We start from the raw sequence: 19,616 nt of genomic DNA, 5'->3' as shown, positions 1-19,616 counted from the left end.
TCTTTCCTCAACTCCATTAAACTCAGATATTGATATTGTTCACTAGTTTGTATGGTAAATTGTAGCTACATACCTATCGTATCAAGTGTCTCCCAGAGCAGTTGCAACTACCTATAAGAAAATTCCCGTTTCCTGTTCTCATGTTTCGATGGATGCCTATACCTACCAATTGCATTTGGTTGCATGTTTCTAAAGCCTTTGTAGCAAATTCATTTTGTTAGTATCCTACAATGAGAGCATTCCGTGGGAACACATTTCATTTAGGCATTTTGTCAAACAGTTCAAGTGCCTTATCTATGCTTCCAGATTTTGCACATCCTGCGATCATTGCATTTGTCAAACAGTTAGCGTGCCTTGTCCATGCTTACACCATTTTACATATACGTCTACCAGGGCAGTTGCAGCTATAGCATCTGACAAATACTCTCTATCAGCGAAAGATGTCCATACCCATTTTGGCATAGGCTGAGAGGATGCTAGCAACGGCTGCGAAGTCTAGCCTTACACCTATGCATTTGACTGAAAGTTTTCAACAAATATATTTTGTGGCATTTCCGGCAATCGTAGCACTCCAGAGACCACATTTCTCCCAGCAACCATTTGTGTAACTGTTCTGCTTCAGATGCCTTCCGCCATCTTGTTTTATGTCTGCACCGTACTTCCTGGCGGGAATCAGGAACGGTTCAAATTTGAAACTAACGGAGAGGACTTCAAATGGGAGGCCAACATTATTCTGGTTTCAAAACAGACTTTTCGTACAACATGTTAACGACAGGTTAGTCAAACACAATCGTTAATTGCAAAATCAACTATGTAAAACGTTCGACTAACATGCATGTAGTCAATCCTACTGTCGTTTTGGAACCAGAATAGATGCATTCCAAATGATAACAGAAACATACACTGACTATAAGAATGGGCCCATCTGCCACATAAGCAATCAAAATGGCTTAGTGTGAGATGTTTAAGCCAGCCTAATAACATTATATTGAAATAAATTTGGTGGCAAATGCTTGATTACACAGTTGAACTAAAAGAGCGCACTTTTGGTGGCAAATGCTTGATTACACAGTTGAACTAAAAGAGCGCACATTAATCAAAGTAAGAATGGAAGATAAACACTCAAATTACATTCTACGCAGTCTCCGTTATTTGTATTTCTTCACTTTCCCCTGCACATTGTGTAGATCAAGATGTGAGGGGAGCATTCCTTAGTTTTTTCTTTCCACCCAGCGCAAAAATCACATCACGCAAAGCTTCATCTGGGTCATCCATTTTATTCATCAGAACTTCTATAATTTCTGCAGGAGTCATCTCAGCCCCGCATCCCATCTTCTCTTCCACGACGGAGAAGAGCCGGTGATCCTCTATCTCCAAATAATTGAAAGCAAGAGATTTAAATGCAGGAAAAGTGCAGAAAGAGAGCAGAATGTGCATGCCCATCCTCTCACACCTGAGCAGGGCTGAATCCAGAATATCCTTGTGGTTGGTCGTAAACATAATAATACGCTCCTCTCCGCAGCAGGACCACAATTCGTCTGTGAAATTGAGCAAACCAGACAGAATGACTTTGCTGCTTCTCTTCTCCTCGTCTTCATCAGCGTGAGAAGGCCTCGAAATCCTATCAGTAAGATGCAGCGAACAATCGATGTCCTCAATGACAATCACAAATTTTTCTTTGGTTTGGGTGAGAAGCGCACAGAGCTCCATGTTGTCCTTGACCCGCGTGAGATCCAGATCATACACATTGTATTTCATGTAATTGGCGATGGCGGCGATAGGGCTTGGCTTCCCCGTTCCAGGCGAGCCGTGAAGAAGGTAGCCTCGCTTCCAAAAACGCCCAATGCGGCTGTAAAATTCCTTTCCTCGCTTAAAACGGTCAAGATCCATCAGAATCTTGCTTTTGAGGCGAGGATCGAGAGCGATTGTATCTAATGTGGAAGAATGTGGAAAAATGCTTGAACGGAATGCCAGTCCATCCATTCCCGTAGACAGCATCACCTGCATTGTTGTAGAGCTTGACTTCTTTATTCTCTCTACTGAAATCCTCTTCCCGTCCTGTAATGTGATTGATGTAAGTAGAGACAAATGCTTTGTCTGCCTTTGGCAGTTTGAGATTGAAGCTCTGCCTGACTTTCTCTCATTCAACACTCTGCGCTGTGTGCTTCCACTGTAGTGTGAGTCCTTGGAAAAAGTCCACCTCTTCCTCGTCATTGGCTCGGGAGAAACTCACATTGCAGGAGTTCTTGGCACGAAATGCAGTCTGCCTTGGAGCAATGCCTTATAGACTTTCCAGATACTGCTGCACAGTCTCATAAAGATCATTGTTGCTCAGTCCAGAATTGTCTTTCACTTCTGGAACGTCCAGCTGATAGAGGAGGATTCAAATAATCATGGAGAGATAAATACCATTGCATTAAGATTTCACGCAATTGAGTGGGAAGATACTTTCGTAGCACAGTGACAAGGGCAATAAAATACCATATTTTTGCAATAAGGCTTCCATCTTGCTAGCAATACGCAGACAATTGGCCTTGTTGAAAATTTATTGGATAGTGCAGAGTGACCATTGTGAATAGATTTAAGCGTTTTAATGACGTGCATTGGGAGGCTTCCTTCCCACGCTTCTTTCGATTGACGTAAACGCATAGTCTCCGCTAAGTCAAAGATTCTGAGGCTTTTATCGGCTCCTTGAATTTGAACCGGGGGTGTCACCAGCACGCTAGGCGCGTCGGCGTCACGAGTACGCTAGGCTTAAACTATTAGGAAACTTTTTTGTAGTTTCGTCATTGAAAACACATGTATTCATTTGTGTTCTTTAATGAATGGTGATAGGGTAGTTTTTTAAATGTATCAACTTCTCTAGAAACTAATATAAAACTTTTTTATTAGTGATTGGTAGGTTTTATGAGCTCCTTGTGTAATGTTATGTTCGCATTATAAAAAAGAGTCAATATTAAATATAATTCTAATTCTAATTTTAAAATTGTCTTCTTACAAATTGATTTTAAAATTGTTTTCTTACAAATTGATAAAATGTGCAAGATATATGTTTTATATATTTAGCAACTATTATAATTATTTATTTGATTTAGAAAGTATTATACATTTCCTTTGACTTGTTTCTTGATTTTACATTCAAAGATGCAGATCATGAACAATACGCTTCAACTCGTCACATAATTTGTGTTTCTACTAGCCGTTCATAGTGTGTAACATTTATTTTGAGTGATATTATGTTAAATATTTTTTGTGTACTTTTCTTTTTATTAAAGTAAGTGGGGAAGGTCACCAACTTGTTATAGATCTAATAAATTACAATTTGAAGCCAAAGAAGATAGAAAGGCTACAACAAGGTAATCATTACAACAAAACAATATTTCATGCAAACATCAAAGACCTAGAAATACAACCCGGGGCCAAGAAGTGCACCTAGAGGAACAGATTGTGACTTCAACAAAGAATGACCTTTTTTCTTTCTATGAACCACAATCCGAGAGGAATCCTTAATAGAAGAAACAAAAATCTGAGAGTAGTCTAAACCAATCAAAGCATCCACAAAGTGAGAGAGAGTAGTAGGAATTTTGGTTCCTACATTGAAGAAATGACTAGCCATGAAACTCTTCTCCTTACTAAATTTAATTGTTCTTGGAAGAGGGATTGGTGGTTATTAGGGATCTCTCACTTAATATCAATATGTACCTCATTTTGGTTGTTGTTATACTTCTTGTTAAGGGAGCCTAATACCTTAGGAAATCTAAAGTAAAATACAACAAGGATATGGAAAAAAAATTGAAGAGAGGGGAGGAAATTTTTTGTCTATAGAATGAGTTTAATTGTGAGGACTTATTGAGGGTGTGGAAGACTATTGTGCAGGCTCTTTATTTTATTCATAGTAGTTTCCTCTGATAAATTACTTTATGCATAACACAAATGTATTTTTCTTTCTAGATTCATTATTGCTTAGTACAGTCAATGAATGTGATTCTAACCAAAGACAAATATTTTCCACTTCAAGGCCTCATTTATTGTATTTATTGGTTTAATATTTCTCTCACATTATTCCTATTTGATTTCCCTCATCTTACTAATAACTTTATCAAATTTGAAATAAAACCTAACACCTCTACTAAAATCCTTGAAATCCCCACTGAGCTATTTTAAACAAAACTAACGATAAAGAAGGTTTTCTATTTAAACCCTCCAATCATAAACTCTATGAGGAGAATAAAGTGTTCCTTTACCTATACACTTGTTAAGTGATGTGATTCTGGAAGGGAGTGGTGTTATTGTGGGAATCAACTGTCATTGTAATAACCCACCACAATTAACTCAACAAAATTGACCATTCTCTTTTTTTGTGTGTGTTTAATTTAATCATTATGTTTGATTCAATTGCATACTTTAGGCATCCATCCATTTGGATTAGGCATTCATCCATCCGGGATGAGCATCTAACCATACGGGTTAGGCATTTGTCCATATGGGACAAAAGATTTCATCTATCCAATACGGGATAGGCATCTACCCATATGGGGTAGGCATCTATCCAATTTAGGATAGGAGGTGCACTGGCCAAAGACTTAGACTCATCGGGACCATTCGGGTCCTGAGCCACTCACTAAGTTCTACACTCTTCTAATAGAAGTGCACCAAGGTCGCCGTCCTTAGGAGTAATTAAATAACATAATAGAAGCTTGAATTCTGCCTCAGAATTTAGCTTAAAGCTTCGGGAAGTCAAGCGAATCCATACAGGATTCCTTCCGAGTATGCATTGAATTTCTTTTTCCAATTTAATTATCTTATCTTTCAAAATAGGATTCTTACTCAATCTTCCTTTTACCAAGCCTAGACCCAACCCACGAACGCTTGAGTACGAGGGACAACTCCATCCCAAGACTACCTACATACCCGCTTCGGCACGAGATCAAGGCGTAAAGTATGTAGTTCTATTTTCTACTCTATGGTTTGATGTAAACTGATTAGTGGGTACGCAACCCTTTCTAGGGTCAGTGTCCTAGACAGTTTCTCTGCGGTTGCTACCCATGATGGTAGCGCTTAAGCAAGGCTCAAGATGGCCTATTGCTTGTGGCCTAAAACAACTAGATCCTAGTTCTTAACATGAGCATCACCCTTGACCAATTGTCAATCGACAACAATTCTTTGAGATTAAATCAATTTTACAAAAGCATTTCACTCATCATCCCTATAGGGGTTACTATAGCTTAACTGAGCGAATGAAAGATTGTTTAGAATTATCTTATTAAATTATCAATCCAAGGGGGATTACCCGCCCCTTGGATTTTAACTTCCAAGTGTCCCTTATTACTCCCCGATGATTTATAGGGACGATGCCATAGACGTTGTTGTTGTAGCTTTATTAGGTGTTAAGTGCAGTAGTTCAACACAATGGCATTACCTGTAAGCATGACCCAAAGGCACCGTATATACCGAACGCTACTATGTTTTGGTTTCCATCATCCTTTTTTAATATTTCTAACTACGAGCTATGAAACATCATACTTGAAAACAACTACTAATTGAATGCGCAAAATTCACTTAATTGAAGTAACTACTTGAAATATAACTTGCATAAAAATGACCATCATGAAACTTGCATATTAATAATTACATGTGTACTTGCATGAAAACGCCAATAAATGTAATTGAACTATAAGTAATTTGCATGTTATGAAAATAGTGCAACTTGCATGAAAATGTCAATAAATGTAATTAATCTATAAGTAATTTGCATGTTATAAAAATAGTGCAACTTGCATGAAAACGTCAATCAATGTAATTAATCTATAAGTAATTTGCATGTTATAAAAATAGCGCCACTTGCATGAAAACGTCAATAAATGTAATTAATCTATAAGTAATTTTCATGTTATAAAAATAATGCGACTTGCATGAAAACGTCAATAAACGTAATTAATCTATAAGTGATTTGCATGTTATAAAAATAGCCCCACTTGCATGAAAACGTCAATAAACGTAATTAATCTATAAGTAATTTGCTTGTTATAAGAATAGCGCCACTTGCATGAAAACGTCAATAAACGTAATTAATCTATAAGTGATTTGTGTGTTATAAAAATAGCGCAACTTGCATGAAAACATCAATAAACGTAATTGATCTATAAGTAATTCGCATGATATAAGGATAGTGTAACTTGCGTGCATGATTAAGCAATCTAAAAATAGTGATTGATTTAGGCATTCGATTCATGAATTAATTGCTAAAGGCCAACTAAGTAACCCAATGAATTTTAATACTTGGTAAGAAGAGGGTTGACTACAACATAGGAAAATGAAGCATGCTGATTTAATACTTGGCAAACATCTAGGGAAACCATTTTAAACAAAACAACACTATACAAAAGAAAGCACACCGATTAACAGTCGATTAACCAGAGGGTACCGTGATAATATTAATTGGTTATCAAATGATACTTGCTGATTATGTAAATTGAATAACAAGGTGAAACAAGGGTCGAACACAGAATGGAAACTAAGGAATATCAGTTAGGCACTGCACAGCTCAAAGCCTGAAGACAATATGGATAGCTACCGAGTTTAACCGGTTGACAAGGAAAACACACTGAATACAATCAAATGGGTTCCAAGGGTCTCTATATCGATCGGGTAATTCAATCTTTACTGAATGAAAAAAGAAAAACATAGTAATTTAATTGATAGAAAATCAAATTAGTACCAAAGATAACAATCGATCAATAAAAGAACATATTTTAAAGCATGACTAAGACATAAAGGAAAATGCATATCTATTTTAATTCATGGCAACGAATGGTAGAATACCTATAATAGCGACTAGTAGTAAGGAACATAATCAGTGGATGCCTAAAACATTACCCTATGAAGACATGTCGATTCGGGTGCATGACAAAAATAAGAAAAGTGGATAAAACCAAACAACGTCCATGCAGTTATACATAGCTGAAAATGATCAGAAAGGATATGCTTATCGATCATTATAACTCAGTGAAAGGAGGGAGTAATCCAAGTATATTATTTGGTGGGTATTTTGAAATCAAGGGGGGGTACATGGTCATTGCATGCATAAAAAGGACAGATTGAAATTGAAAAATTCTTCGATCAGACATATATACACAATTACATCTTGACGATAGTAAAGGTTCAGGGAAAACAAAACAAAGACAGATGATAGAAGCACCAAAAACATAAACTAATATTACATAGGACACTATCTAGTGGTAAGGCAAGGTCAATAAAATCTCCAACCTGGAGTCCAACGTCTGATGGAGTATTCTCGAAGATGTAGAGCAGTCCACAATTTCTGTCGAACACCTCTAGTTCAACCTCCAGAATCAAAACCCAAAATCCTCCAAATCTCATTCAAAAACTCCAGGAGTCCCAAATTCTACTTGCAATTTTGGGAGAAATCCTTCAAACAACTGAAAAATTCCTGCAACCAAAATGAGGCTAACAAAGAGAATCCTACTTCTAAACTTGGGAAATTTCTTCAAAAACATAATCAACTCCCGTCTTTGAAACTTGCATATAATTTTATAAGAAAATTCCCTCCATTCCACTATCTAGAAAATTTAATTAAAAGGGAGATTCTTTCCCAATTTGGACTTCATGCAAATTGATTAGGCTTAGTGGAGGAGTTACATGCAAGATGGTGGAGAATCCTCTAGAAGTTTGTTATTCTTCGTACAACATGTGCCATAATTGGATGTGGAAAATAAATAAATAAAAATAATGTATATTTTCCATGTGTGTGTGTGTGTGTGTTATTATTTTTCATTCTTTTTATAACATTTATTCAATCATTTAAATAGCTTATCCAAAGATAAAATAAAATTGTAATTTAAATCCAAAAGTGATAAAGGAGGGTTGTGACATCCTCCCCTGCTTAATTTGTGCATCATCCCGATGCACTTATTGAACGCATCCAAAAGAGTCTATAGCTCATGATTAAAACAAAAAAGGAAACAACTTCTGCATTTCCTTAGTATCTTCCCACATGGCATTCTTTTCATCATATTGGTCCCATTGTACCTTGCACTGATCAACCTCTCTATTGCGCAACTGGCACTAGGGCCTCTCCAAGATTTTGAATGGCTCTATCATTATTCCTCCCATTTCCTGGACCTATAAAGCATCCCAATTCAAAATGTGTTTTTCATCAGGTACATACTTCTTAAGAAGAGATACATGGAAGACATCATGGATTCGGCTCAATTGGGGAAGTAAGGCCAGCCGGTATGCAACTGGATTAATCCTTCCCAATATTTTGAAGGGTCCAACATAACGAGGTGCAAGCTTAGTCTTTTTCCCAAATCTTATGGAACTCTTGTGTGGCCTAACCCTTAGCAAGACTTTCTCTCCCACCTCAAACTCCCTTGGTGTCCTATTTTTGTTTGCATAACTTTTCTGCCAATCTGAGGCTTCCTTCAATCTTTGCCTAATTTCCTTAGTTTTCCTTTCCATCTCCTTCAACATATCTGGTCCAACAATCACTCTATCTTCAAGACTATCCCAACTCAAAGGTGTTCGACATGGTCTACCTTACAAAGCTTCGAAAGGTGCCATTCCCAAAGATGTTTGATATGTATTATTATAAGCAAACTCTACCAGAGGTAGGAACTCTTCCCATTTCTTCTGTTGGTCCATGCAATACATGCGAAGTAGGTCTTCCATAATCTGATTTGTCCTTTCTGTCTGACCATCGGTTTCAGGATGGTATGCAGTGCTAAAATTTAGTTGAGTTCCTAGAGCTAATTGAAGAGTGGTCCAAAACCTTGAAGTGAATCTAGCATCTCTATCTGATACGATTTTCTTTGGCATTCCATGCAACCTAAATATTTCCTTAACAAAACACCTAGCCAAGGTAGGTGCATCATCCGTTAGGTTCCCCGGTATAAAGTGTGTCACCTTAGTGAGTTTGTCAATTACCACCATTATTGCATCATGCCTAGAAGGTGACATGGGTAACCCTTGCACAAAATCCATGCTAATGACTTGCCACTTGTGTTGAGGTACATCATGCAATTGTAACAATCCAACTGGATGTCTATGTTCTTCCTTTACTCTTTGATACTCCAAAAATTTAGCCACATACTTGACAATGTCATTCTTCATCCCTTGCCAAAAGTATAACTTCTTTAGATCTGCATAAAGTTTGCTAACTCTTGGGTGCCCTGAATAAGGGGCATTGTGAGCCTTCGACAAGACTACTTCCCTTAAGTTTCCTGAATTAGGAATATAGATTCTATTATTGTATCTGAGCAACCCATCTTCATCTAATGTATACCCTTCAATCTTAGGATCGGTTGGATCGTATTCTAAAGTCAATTTGACTTGCTCATACCATGGGTCATGTCCTTGTTCATCCATCACTTGCCTTTTGAAAGAAGTTTTGAATGTTATTATAGTCATCAAGTGTCTCCTCCTACTCAAGGCATCTGCCACCCTATTTTCCTTCCCCTTAATATATTCAATTTCAAAATCATATTCACTTAGAAACTCTAACCACCTTGTTTATCTGGCATTTAAGTGGGGTTGGGTAAAGATGTACTTTAGTCCTTGGTTATCTGACTTTAACTCAAAGGGATTTCCTAGTAAGAAGTGTCTCCATTTTTGTAGGGCATGCACAATCGCTGCCAACTCTAAGTCGTGGGGTGCATAATTGACTTCATGAGTCTTTAGATTTCTAGATTTGTAAGCTACTACCCCTTCATCTTGGACAAGTACTCCTCCTAAACCTTTAATAGAAGCATCAGTTACGACTGTGAAGTGTCCATTCGGATCTAGTACCTTTAGAATGGGTGTTGAAGTTAGTTTCCCTTTCAAAATTTGGAATGCCTTGTCACTTTGTTCTGTCCACACAAACCTTTTACCCTTCCTTTGTAATGAGGTGATGGGGTTTTCTATCTTAGAAAATCCTTCCACAAACCTCCTATAGTAACCTGCTAGCCCCATAAAGCTTCTTACCTCTGAAACATTTTTAGGGATCAGCCATTCTACTATTGCCTTTATTTTATTTGGATCAACTGCTATTCCTTTCTTTGATATTATATGCCCAAGGTAGTGAATCTTTTCCTCAAAGAAGGCACATTTTGACAATTTCCCATATAACTTATGTTCTCTCAACCTTTGCAAAACAATTTGTAGGTGTACTAAATGCTCCACTTCATTCCTAGAGTAAATCAATATGTCATCCAGAAATACCAAAACAAATTTATCCAAGTAGTCATGGAGTACACTATTCATTAGGTTCATAAATGTAGCTAGGGCGTTGGTTACACCAAAAGCAACTACTGTGAATTCATAATGCCCATATCTAGTCCTGAAAGTTGTTTTCAGAATGTCTTCCTCCTTAATTCTGAGTTGATGGTACCCTGACCGGATGTCTATCTTTGAGAAAAATGCTGCTCCTTTCATTTGGTCAAAAAGATCCTCTATGCGAGGTAAGGGATACCTATTCTTTATTGTGACCTTGTTCAACATCCTATAGTCGATGCATAGCCTTAAGGTTCCATCCTTCTTCTTAACAAACAAAACTGGTGCTCCGATACACTTGGCCTTATTAATCCCTTAGCTAAGAGTTCCTCTAATTGCATTTTGAGCTCTTGTAATTCAGTTGTGTTCATTCGGTAAGGTGCCCTTGATACTGGTTCAGCTCCTGGTAGTACTTTGATAGAAAAGTCAAACTTCCTTTTAGGGGGTAAGCCGGGTAATTCTTCTGGAAAGACATGCTTGAATTCTTTTAAGAAGGGGCTATTTTCAAAGGTTGGTGTATTTTCCTCTTTTCCTTCATCAATTTCAACCATATAGATTAAGCCTCCTCTTCTCGTTTCCTTCTTTAATTGCATGGCTGAGATGGTTTCTATATTAATGGGTTTAAACTTTCCTTGGATTTTGACCTTTTTCCCCCCATCGTCCAAACATTCAACAACCTTGTTATAGAAATCCACATTAGCTTGATGGTCTGTTAACCAACTCATTCCAATAATTACATCATATAATCCGAGGGGTGCCACATAGAGATCTACCCTTGTTTCAAACTCAGAAAATTATACCCTTGCCCTCGGCAAACACTTAGTTACTTCCCTAGTTGCCTTATCCCCATATTGAACCGTCCATGATGACTCCATTTGATTAACTTTTAATGCATATTTGCTTACTAATTTAGGTGAGATGAAACATTCAGATGATCCAGTGTCAATTAGAATTGAAATTGGTTGTTCAAATAGTGTACCTGTAGTTTCCACGGGAACATTCTGGTATCTTCCTCTTCGGTTCCTAACTGCTGCATGAATCCTTTGTTGGGGCCCTTGTTGGGGTTGATTGGCCCTAATTTGTCCTTACATCCTGGGGCACTCTCTAGAAAAATGGTTTTCCCCACACATAAAGCATCCACCTGGAGGACCCCTCCTACCTTGATTCCTAGGGGGATCATTCCTTGCTTCATTGGCCCTGGGTGGATAAGTTATCTTATTCTGCTGATCATTCTTGTTATAGTTGCCTCTATTATTATTGCCCCTATTATTATTATGATTATTTCCATTCCTCTGATATTGATTAGGAGGTGACCTTCTTTTGGAAGAATTATTCCTTTGACCTTTGTTCAAATTAGTGTTCCCATTGAATTCCTGCTTCCTTTTAAATGAGTGGTTTCCATTATAGTTCCACCCTGCTAGTGTTTGAATCTTCCTCTCTTTCCTTAGGGACTTTTCAAGTACTTCATTCATGTTTTTGGGTCCATGCATGTCAACCTCTGCCCCTATGTTGGTATTTAGCCCCAAAATGAACTTCCTTGCTTGGCCTTCTTCATCTTTCTGGTACATAGGTACATATTTAAGCAACTTGGTGAACTTATCCCAATATTGTTGAACGGATAGGGGCCCTTGATGTAGATTATGGAATTCTGTCACCTTCTCATCAAAGAACAATTGAGGGAGCCACTTATCTTAGAAGTGGTGAACAAATTGATCCCATGTGACCGTATCCTTGCTATACCCATTTTGTTCCTTGGTGTTGGTCCACCAACTAGTTGCCTCCTCTGTGAGTTGATAGGAACCCCATAAAGCCTTGGTTGTTTCACTAAAATCTCTTAGTTCAAAATACTTTTCCATTTCATTTAGCCAATTCTCAGCTCCTTCACCAATTTTCCTCCCATCAAACTTAGGAGGGGTGGTTTTCTTTAAGTCCTTGGAGAGTTCCAATATGTTATTTTCCTTTCTATTACCCACCATATTCCCTTTATTTCTACTAGGGTTTCCATTTTAGGTACCACTTCTATTTTCAAAGTCATTCTACCTTTCCCTAAGGTCCTGCATTGATTGTTCCAAGAAGTTGATTTTATCTCTTTGTTTGGTTAGAAGGTCGATTATAGCTTGGACCCGAACTTCATTATTTCTTGGGTTGTTTCAATCCTCTTCATGGTCTTCCTCATGGTTTTCTTCATGGTTTTCCTCATGGTTTTCCTCATGGCTTTCTTCCCTTTGACTCCTAGTACATCTTCCATTACCCCTTCCTCTTTCTCTTCCTCTTCCTCTTCCTCTTCCTCTAGCCATTCTAGGTTTTTACCTGAAAGTTAAATTATGAACTTAGTTCTTGGTTTAGGATTTTAAAATTTAATTTCTACCATTGCAAAACATTCCCTTACTTGAATAAATTGAAGTGAGCACAAGGCCTAGATTTGAACCTTTGCTCTAATACCACATGTAATAACCCAGCATAATTAACTCAACAAAATTGACCATTCTCTTTTTTTTTTTCTATGTTTAATTTAATCATTATGTTTGATTCAATCACATACTCTGGGCATCCATCCATTTGGATTAGGCATTCATCCATCCAGGATGAACATCTAACCATATGGGTTAGGCATTTGTCCATACGAGACAAAAGATTTCATCTATCCAATACGGGATAGGCATCTACCCATACGGGGTAGGTATCTATCCAATTTGGGATAGGAGGTGCTCTAGCCAGAGACTTAGACTCATCGGGACCATTCGGGTCCTGAGCCACTCACTAAGTACTGCACTCTTCTGACAAAAGTGCACCGAGGTCGCCGTCCTTAGGAATAATTAAATAACATAATACAAGCTTGAATTCCACCTCAAAATTTGGCTTAAAGCCTCAAGAAGTCAAGCGAATCCATACAGGATTCCTTCTGAGTATGCATTGAATTTCTCTTTCCAATTTAATTATCTTATCTTTCAAAATAGGATTCTTACTCAATCTTTCTTTTACCAAGCCTAGACCCAACCCACGAATGCCTGAGTACAAGGGACAACTCCATCCCAAGACTGCCTACATAGCCGCTTCGGTACGAGATCAAGGCGTAAAGTATGTAGTTCTATTTTCTACTCTATGGTTTGATGTAAATTGATTAGTGAGTACACAAATCTTTCTAGGGTCAATGTCCCAGACAGTTTCTCTGCAATTGCTACCCATGATGGTAGTGCTTAAGCAAGGCTCAAGATGGCCTATTGCTTGTGGCCTAAAACAACTAGATCCTCGTTCTTATCATGAGTGTCACCCTTGACCTATTGTCAATCAACAACAATTCTTCAAGATTAAATCAATTTTACAAAATCATTTCACTCATCATCCCTATAGGGGTTACTATAGCTTAACTCAGCAAATGAAAGATTGTTTAGAATTATCTTATTAAATTATCGATCGAAGGGGGATTACCCATCCCTTGGATTTTAACTTCCAAGTGTCCCTTATTACTCCCTGATGATTTATAGGGACGATGCCACAGACGTCGTTGATGTAGTTTTATTAGGTGTTAAGTGCAGTAGTTCAACATGACGACATTACTCGTAAGCATGACCGAGAGGCACCGTATATACCGAACGCTACTATATTTTGGTTTACATCATCCTTTTTTAATATTTCTAACTACGAGCTATGAAAAATCATACTTGAAAACAACTACTAATTGAATGCGCAAAATTCAATTAATTGAAGTAACAACTTGAAATATAACTTGCATATTAATAATTACATGTGTACTTGCATGAAAATGCCAATAAATGTAATTGAACTATAAGTAATTTGCATGTTATGAAAATAGTGCAACTTGCATGAAAACATCAATAAACGTAATTAATCTATAAGTAATTTGGATATCATAAAAATAGCGCAACTTGCATGAAAACGTCAATAAACGTAATTAATCTATAAGTAATTTGCATGTTATAAAAATAGCGGAACTTGCATGAAAATGTCAATAAACATAATTAATCTATAAGTAATTTGCATGTTATAAAAATAGCGCCACTTGCATGAAAACGTCAATAAACGTAATTAATCTATAAGTAATTTGCATGTTATAAAAATAGTGCCACTTGCATCAAAACATCAATAAATGTAATTAATCTATAAGTGATTTGCATGTTATAAAAATAGCGCCACTTGCATGAAAATGTCAATAAATGTAATTAATCTATAAGTAATTTGCATGTTATAAAAATAGCACCACTTTCATGAAAATGTCAATAAACGTAATTAATCTATAAGTGATTTGCATGTTATAAAAATAGCGCAACTTGCATGAAAATGTCAATAAACGTAATTGATCTATAAGTAATTCGCACGATATAAGGATAGTGTAACTTGCATGCATGATTAAGCAATCTAAAAATAGTAATTAATTTAGACATTCGATTCATGAATTAATTGCTAGAGGCCAATTAAGTAACCCAATGAATTTTAATACTTGGTAAGAAGAGGGTTGACTACAACATAAGAAAATGAAGCATGCTAATTTAATACTTGGCAAACATCTAGGAAAACCATTTTAAACAAAATAACGCTATACAAAAGACAACACACCGATTAACAGTTGATTAACCAGAGGGTACCGTGATAATATTAATTGGTTATCAAATGATACTTGCCGATTATATAAATCGAATAACTAGGTAAAACAAGGGTCGAACACAGAATGGAAACTGAGGAAATATCAGTTAGGCACTGCACAACTCAAAGCCTGAAGACAATATGGATAGCTACCGGGTTTAACCGGTTGACAAGGAAAACAAACTGAATACAATCAAATGGGTTCCAAGGGTCTCTATACGGATCATATCGATCGGGTAATTCAATCTTTACCGAATGCGAAAAGAACAACATAGTAATTTAATTGATAGAAAATAAAAGAACATATTCTAAAGCATGACTAAGACATAAAGGAAAATGCATATCTATTTTAATTCATGGCAACGAATGGTAGAATACCTAGAATAGCGCCTGGTAGTAAGGAACATAATTAGTGGATGGCTACAACATTACCCTATGAGGACATGTCGATTCAGGTGCATGACAAAAATAAGAAAAGTGGATAAAAACAAACAACATCCATGCGGTTATACAGAGCTCAAAATGATTAGAAAGGATATGCTTATCGATCATTATAACTCGGTGAAAGGAGGGAGTAATCCAATTCTATTATTTGGTGGGTATGGTGAAATCAAGGGGGCTACATGGTCATTGCATGCATAAAACGGATAGACTGAAATTGAAAAATTCTTTGATCAGACATATAGACACAATTACATCTTGATGGTAGTAAAGGTTTGGGGAAAGCAAAACAAAGACGGACGATAGAAGCACCAAAACCATAAACTAATATTACTTAGGACACTATCTAGTGGTAAGGCAAGGTCAATAAAATCTCCAATCTGGAGTCCAATGTCCGATGGATTATTCTCGAAGATGCAGAGCAGTCCACAATTTCTGTCGAACACCTCCAGTTCAACCTCCAGAATCAAAACCCAAAATCCTCCAAATCTCATTCAAAAACTCCAGGAGTCCCCAATTCTCCTTGCAATTCTGGGAGAAATCCTTCAAACAACAACTCAAAAATTCCTTCAACCAAAATGAGGTTAACAAAGAGAATCCTACTTCTAAACTTGGGAAATTTCTTCGAAAACATAATCAACACCCCTCTTTTAAACTTGCATATAATTTTATAAGAAAATTCCCTCCATTCCACTATCTAGAAAATTTAATTAAAAAGGACATTCTTTCCCAATTTTGGACTTCATGAAAATTGATTAGGCTTAGTGGAGGAGTTACATGCAAGATGGTGGAGAATCCTCTAGAAGTTTCTTATTGTTCCTACAACATGTACCATAATTGGATGTGGAAAATAAATAAATAAAAATAATGTATATTTTCCATGTGTGTGTGTGTGTTATTATTTTTCATTCTTTTTATAACATTTATTCAATCATTTAAATAGCTTATCCAAAGATAAAATAAAATTGTAATTTAAATCCAAAAGTGATAAAGGAGGGTTGTGACATCCTCCCCCGCTTAATTTGTGCATCATCCCGATGCACTTATTGAACGCATCCAAAAGAGTCTATAGCTCATGATTAAAACAAAAAAGGAAACAACTTCTGCATTTCCTTAGTATCTTCCCACGTGGCATTCTTTTCATCATATTGGTCCCATTGTACCTTGCACTGATCAACCTCTCTGTTGTGCAACTGGCACTGGGGCCTCTCCAAGATTTTGAATGGCTCTATCATTATTCATCCCATTTCCTGGACCTATAAAGCATCCCAATTCAAAATGTGTTTTTCATCAGGTACATACTTCTTAAGAAGAGATACATGGAAGACATCATGGATTCGGCTCAAAGTGGTAAAGGAGGGTTGTGACAGTCATATCATGGATATACCATATGGGCAAGCGACCTTATCATTCTATCGATTAATCACATTTGGTCAAGCTACCTCAAAGATGGTGGAGAGTTAAATTGAAACTCCATGAATATCTAGGTGTAATATTAGGGTGATATGGCTTAGAAGAGAGAACTCTTCATTCCTTACAAATGGATCATTATTTTGAGCAACCAATTTGACAAGATCTATGTTGTATGCCTTCCCTATACACATGTGTTGCCATGTGATTCTAGAACCAAGTGTTGTTGTTGAAGGCATGTATCACAAATGGGCTAGCTAGGCTTGGCCCTATCATTCAAAAGAATAATCACATTCAACGAGTCACCTTATATTATATTTTTTTTAAGCCTTTCATTTTGGTAATTAAGATTCAATAATAAGTCACAAACACCTTAGAAAACTGTGTTGTGTGCACTCCTACATTTGTGACATCTAGGTAAAAATCAATTTCACTTTGTGTTGTCTTTGCACACTACCTACTTATCCTATATTTTTATGAGACCACAAAATTTATTGATAAGGCTACAAATCAAGGAAATTCTTAGGAAATTTCAAGAGAAATAAATCTAGGCATATGTTATGATAGAAATAAAATTTCTTCAAATTATTTATGTTAATAGATATGTACTTTTCATTTTTTCATTATTTGAATTTATTTTAACATACTACAAATTTTTAGGTTTATACAAAATTCATATTTGAGGCTACAAATAAACAAAATTATTGGAATTTTTTCAAGAAAGTGAAATGCAAGGCTAGGTTATAATAAATAAATTCAACTTAATTGTAATATTTTTGTAATATATTATAAAATTATTATGATACAATTGTTGTAGCTAATCTAGCTCCAAAAATGTCATGATTTTTGCATAACACAAGGGTAAGTCAAAATTATGGATCTTAGCCATGCTTTACAAAACTAGTTGTGTCTTTTATTTTTTGACTGTGTATAACATGAAGGTTAGTTATTCATTTTGGAGCCAGATTAGCCACATCCATGATACGCCATGATGTGCATTTTAATAAGAAATTGTGAATATAAGCTATTCTCTTCATTTTTCTCAGAATATTGAGTAACACAACTTACAAACTACAACTCAATCATATTATAATCTATTAGATGTGACCTATTACATTCTTAATTCATAACTTAAATTGAATTTTTTAATTTTAGAATTTCATACTTTTATTAATATTAATCAATTTAATATTCCGTCAATAATCAATTTATTAGATTTCTCATTTCTTTTACCATACAATATTTCACCATCTAAATACAAAAGAAAGAAAAATTCCAATCTACATGTTCAAATTAAATGTTAAATTGTTAATATACTTTAAATATTAATTTATTATATAAAATAAGTTGTTTTTAACATTTAATTTGTATTCAACGGCTTTGCCACTTTAATCGGAAAAAAGAAAAGTAGTTTAATTACATATTACATAATTATTATTCCCAATGAAACTGTTTTATTTTATATTTTAATGAAGTATGTAGGAATGTTAATGTAGTTTATCAAGAAACTAGCTTTATTGACTTCGAAGATGTATATTTAGATGCTTGTTTAATAATTTTATGTTATTTTTTATTTTCTATGCACACTTTATTTTTTAATCTTAATGTTTTTCTTAAGACTTAAAATACTTTGAAATTATAATCATAAAAATTAAATATTAAGATTTACAAATTATTAAAATTTATATATTATTATTCACTAATAATCAGAATGTCTCATGAAATTTTAATTTTTTTAATATGGCAAAAATTTATTAAAAAATAATTTTTCTGTACACTTGTAATTGTTAAATCCAATATTATTTTATAATGTAAAAGGGAGAAATGCTAACATATTTAATTTTGAAAGCTATAACATATGATCTGGTAAAGTGGGAAACCCAACTTTTAAGAGTTCTCTACGGGATCATTTTCAAAATTTATCCCTACCTTCGTCAAGCATTTTTCTTCCTCCTCTGTTTGGGACTGATCCTTTGAGACAATTTTTCCTTAATCTTGGCATGCAGTGATATAATCACATTTCTCACTGCTTCGTCATGAGTGTATATTTTACTCATCAGAATTTTTATAATTTTAGCAGGAGTCATCTTAGCCCCGGAAGTGATCTTCTCCTCCACCAAATGATAAAGGTCATGAGCTTCAATTCTCAAAAAATTGAAAGCAAGAATTTTAAAAATAACATGAGAGGATCGAGTGTGAGCGTGTGGAAAGTGGAGGGATGCTTAAAAGGCATGCTATTCCATCCTTGTCCTTTCAAGGCTCATATTCTGTGGTTGGTATATAATTTGAGTCCCCTTTTGCCCTGGTTATGCTCTACCGCCTTTTCGGATACATGGTTCAAATAGGCCTTGAGGAGGTTCTGGTGTGTTGGGTCCAACACATTCTCACTTCGCGAAAAGAGTCATGGATGAGTTGGTCTGTGTCAGAAGAGATGCCCAACTCTCTCGCATTCACGTGTCGATATGTCGTTAGATTGCAAGCTTCCGACATGCTTTCCAAAGTTTTCACACACTCATCTACATCTGTGTACAACTCATTCTTGTTAATTCCATGCTTTCCTTTGAATTCTAGGAGGCTCACACAAGAATACAGAATTACATAGTCAAAAATGTGCATCACCCATTGCCTCACGAGAGATCTAGAGGAAAGCTTTTCTTCCCTCCGAGGAGAGATGAAAGTTTCACTTTGTATTTCCCTTCAAACACTTTTCATGCATTACATTAGAAGAAGTGGGGAAATGCACAAGATTCAACCTCCAAAGAAGGAGATTGAATTCTGAGTGATATGAGAATAGTAAGTTAATCCTCTCTTCTTTAATGGGATTGAATTGATTAAATTGGGTATTAAGACTAAGTGAAAAAGTGACAAAGATCCGATTATAACTCAAGATG

At 35.9% G+C, this 19,616-nt stretch overlaps 1 protein-coding gene across 1 annotated transcript; it reads right to left on the bottom strand.

The window, feature by feature from the left end:
- Positions 1 to 1,188: 1,188 nt before the first annotated feature.
- On the bottom strand, positions 1,189 to 2,214 carry LOC131035466 (AAA-ATPase At3g28610). The gene has a single exon (XM_057967166.2). The coding sequence runs from the start codon at positions 2,212 to 2,214 to the stop codon at positions 1,189 to 1,191; it is 1,026 nt and encodes a 341-aa protein (XP_057823149.2).
- Positions 2,215 to 19,616: the final 17,402 nt, after the last annotated feature.

The sequence above is a fragment of the Cryptomeria japonica genome, chromosome 5 (genome assembly GCF_030272615.1).
Source record: "Cryptomeria japonica chromosome 5, Sugi_1.0, whole genome shotgun sequence".
In the NCBI taxonomy this organism is placed as follows: Eukaryota; Viridiplantae; Streptophyta; class Pinopsida; order Cupressales; family Cupressaceae; genus Cryptomeria; species Cryptomeria japonica.
The sequence above is the reverse complement of the archived record's forward strand: the minus strand, read 5'-3'. Positions and strand labels throughout refer to the sequence as shown.

Coding starts and splice junctions, on each gene's coding strand:
- LOC131035466 (XM_057967166.2), bottom strand. CDS start 2,214: ATGACGAGGAAGAGGTGGACTTTTTCCAAGGACTCACACTACAGTGGA.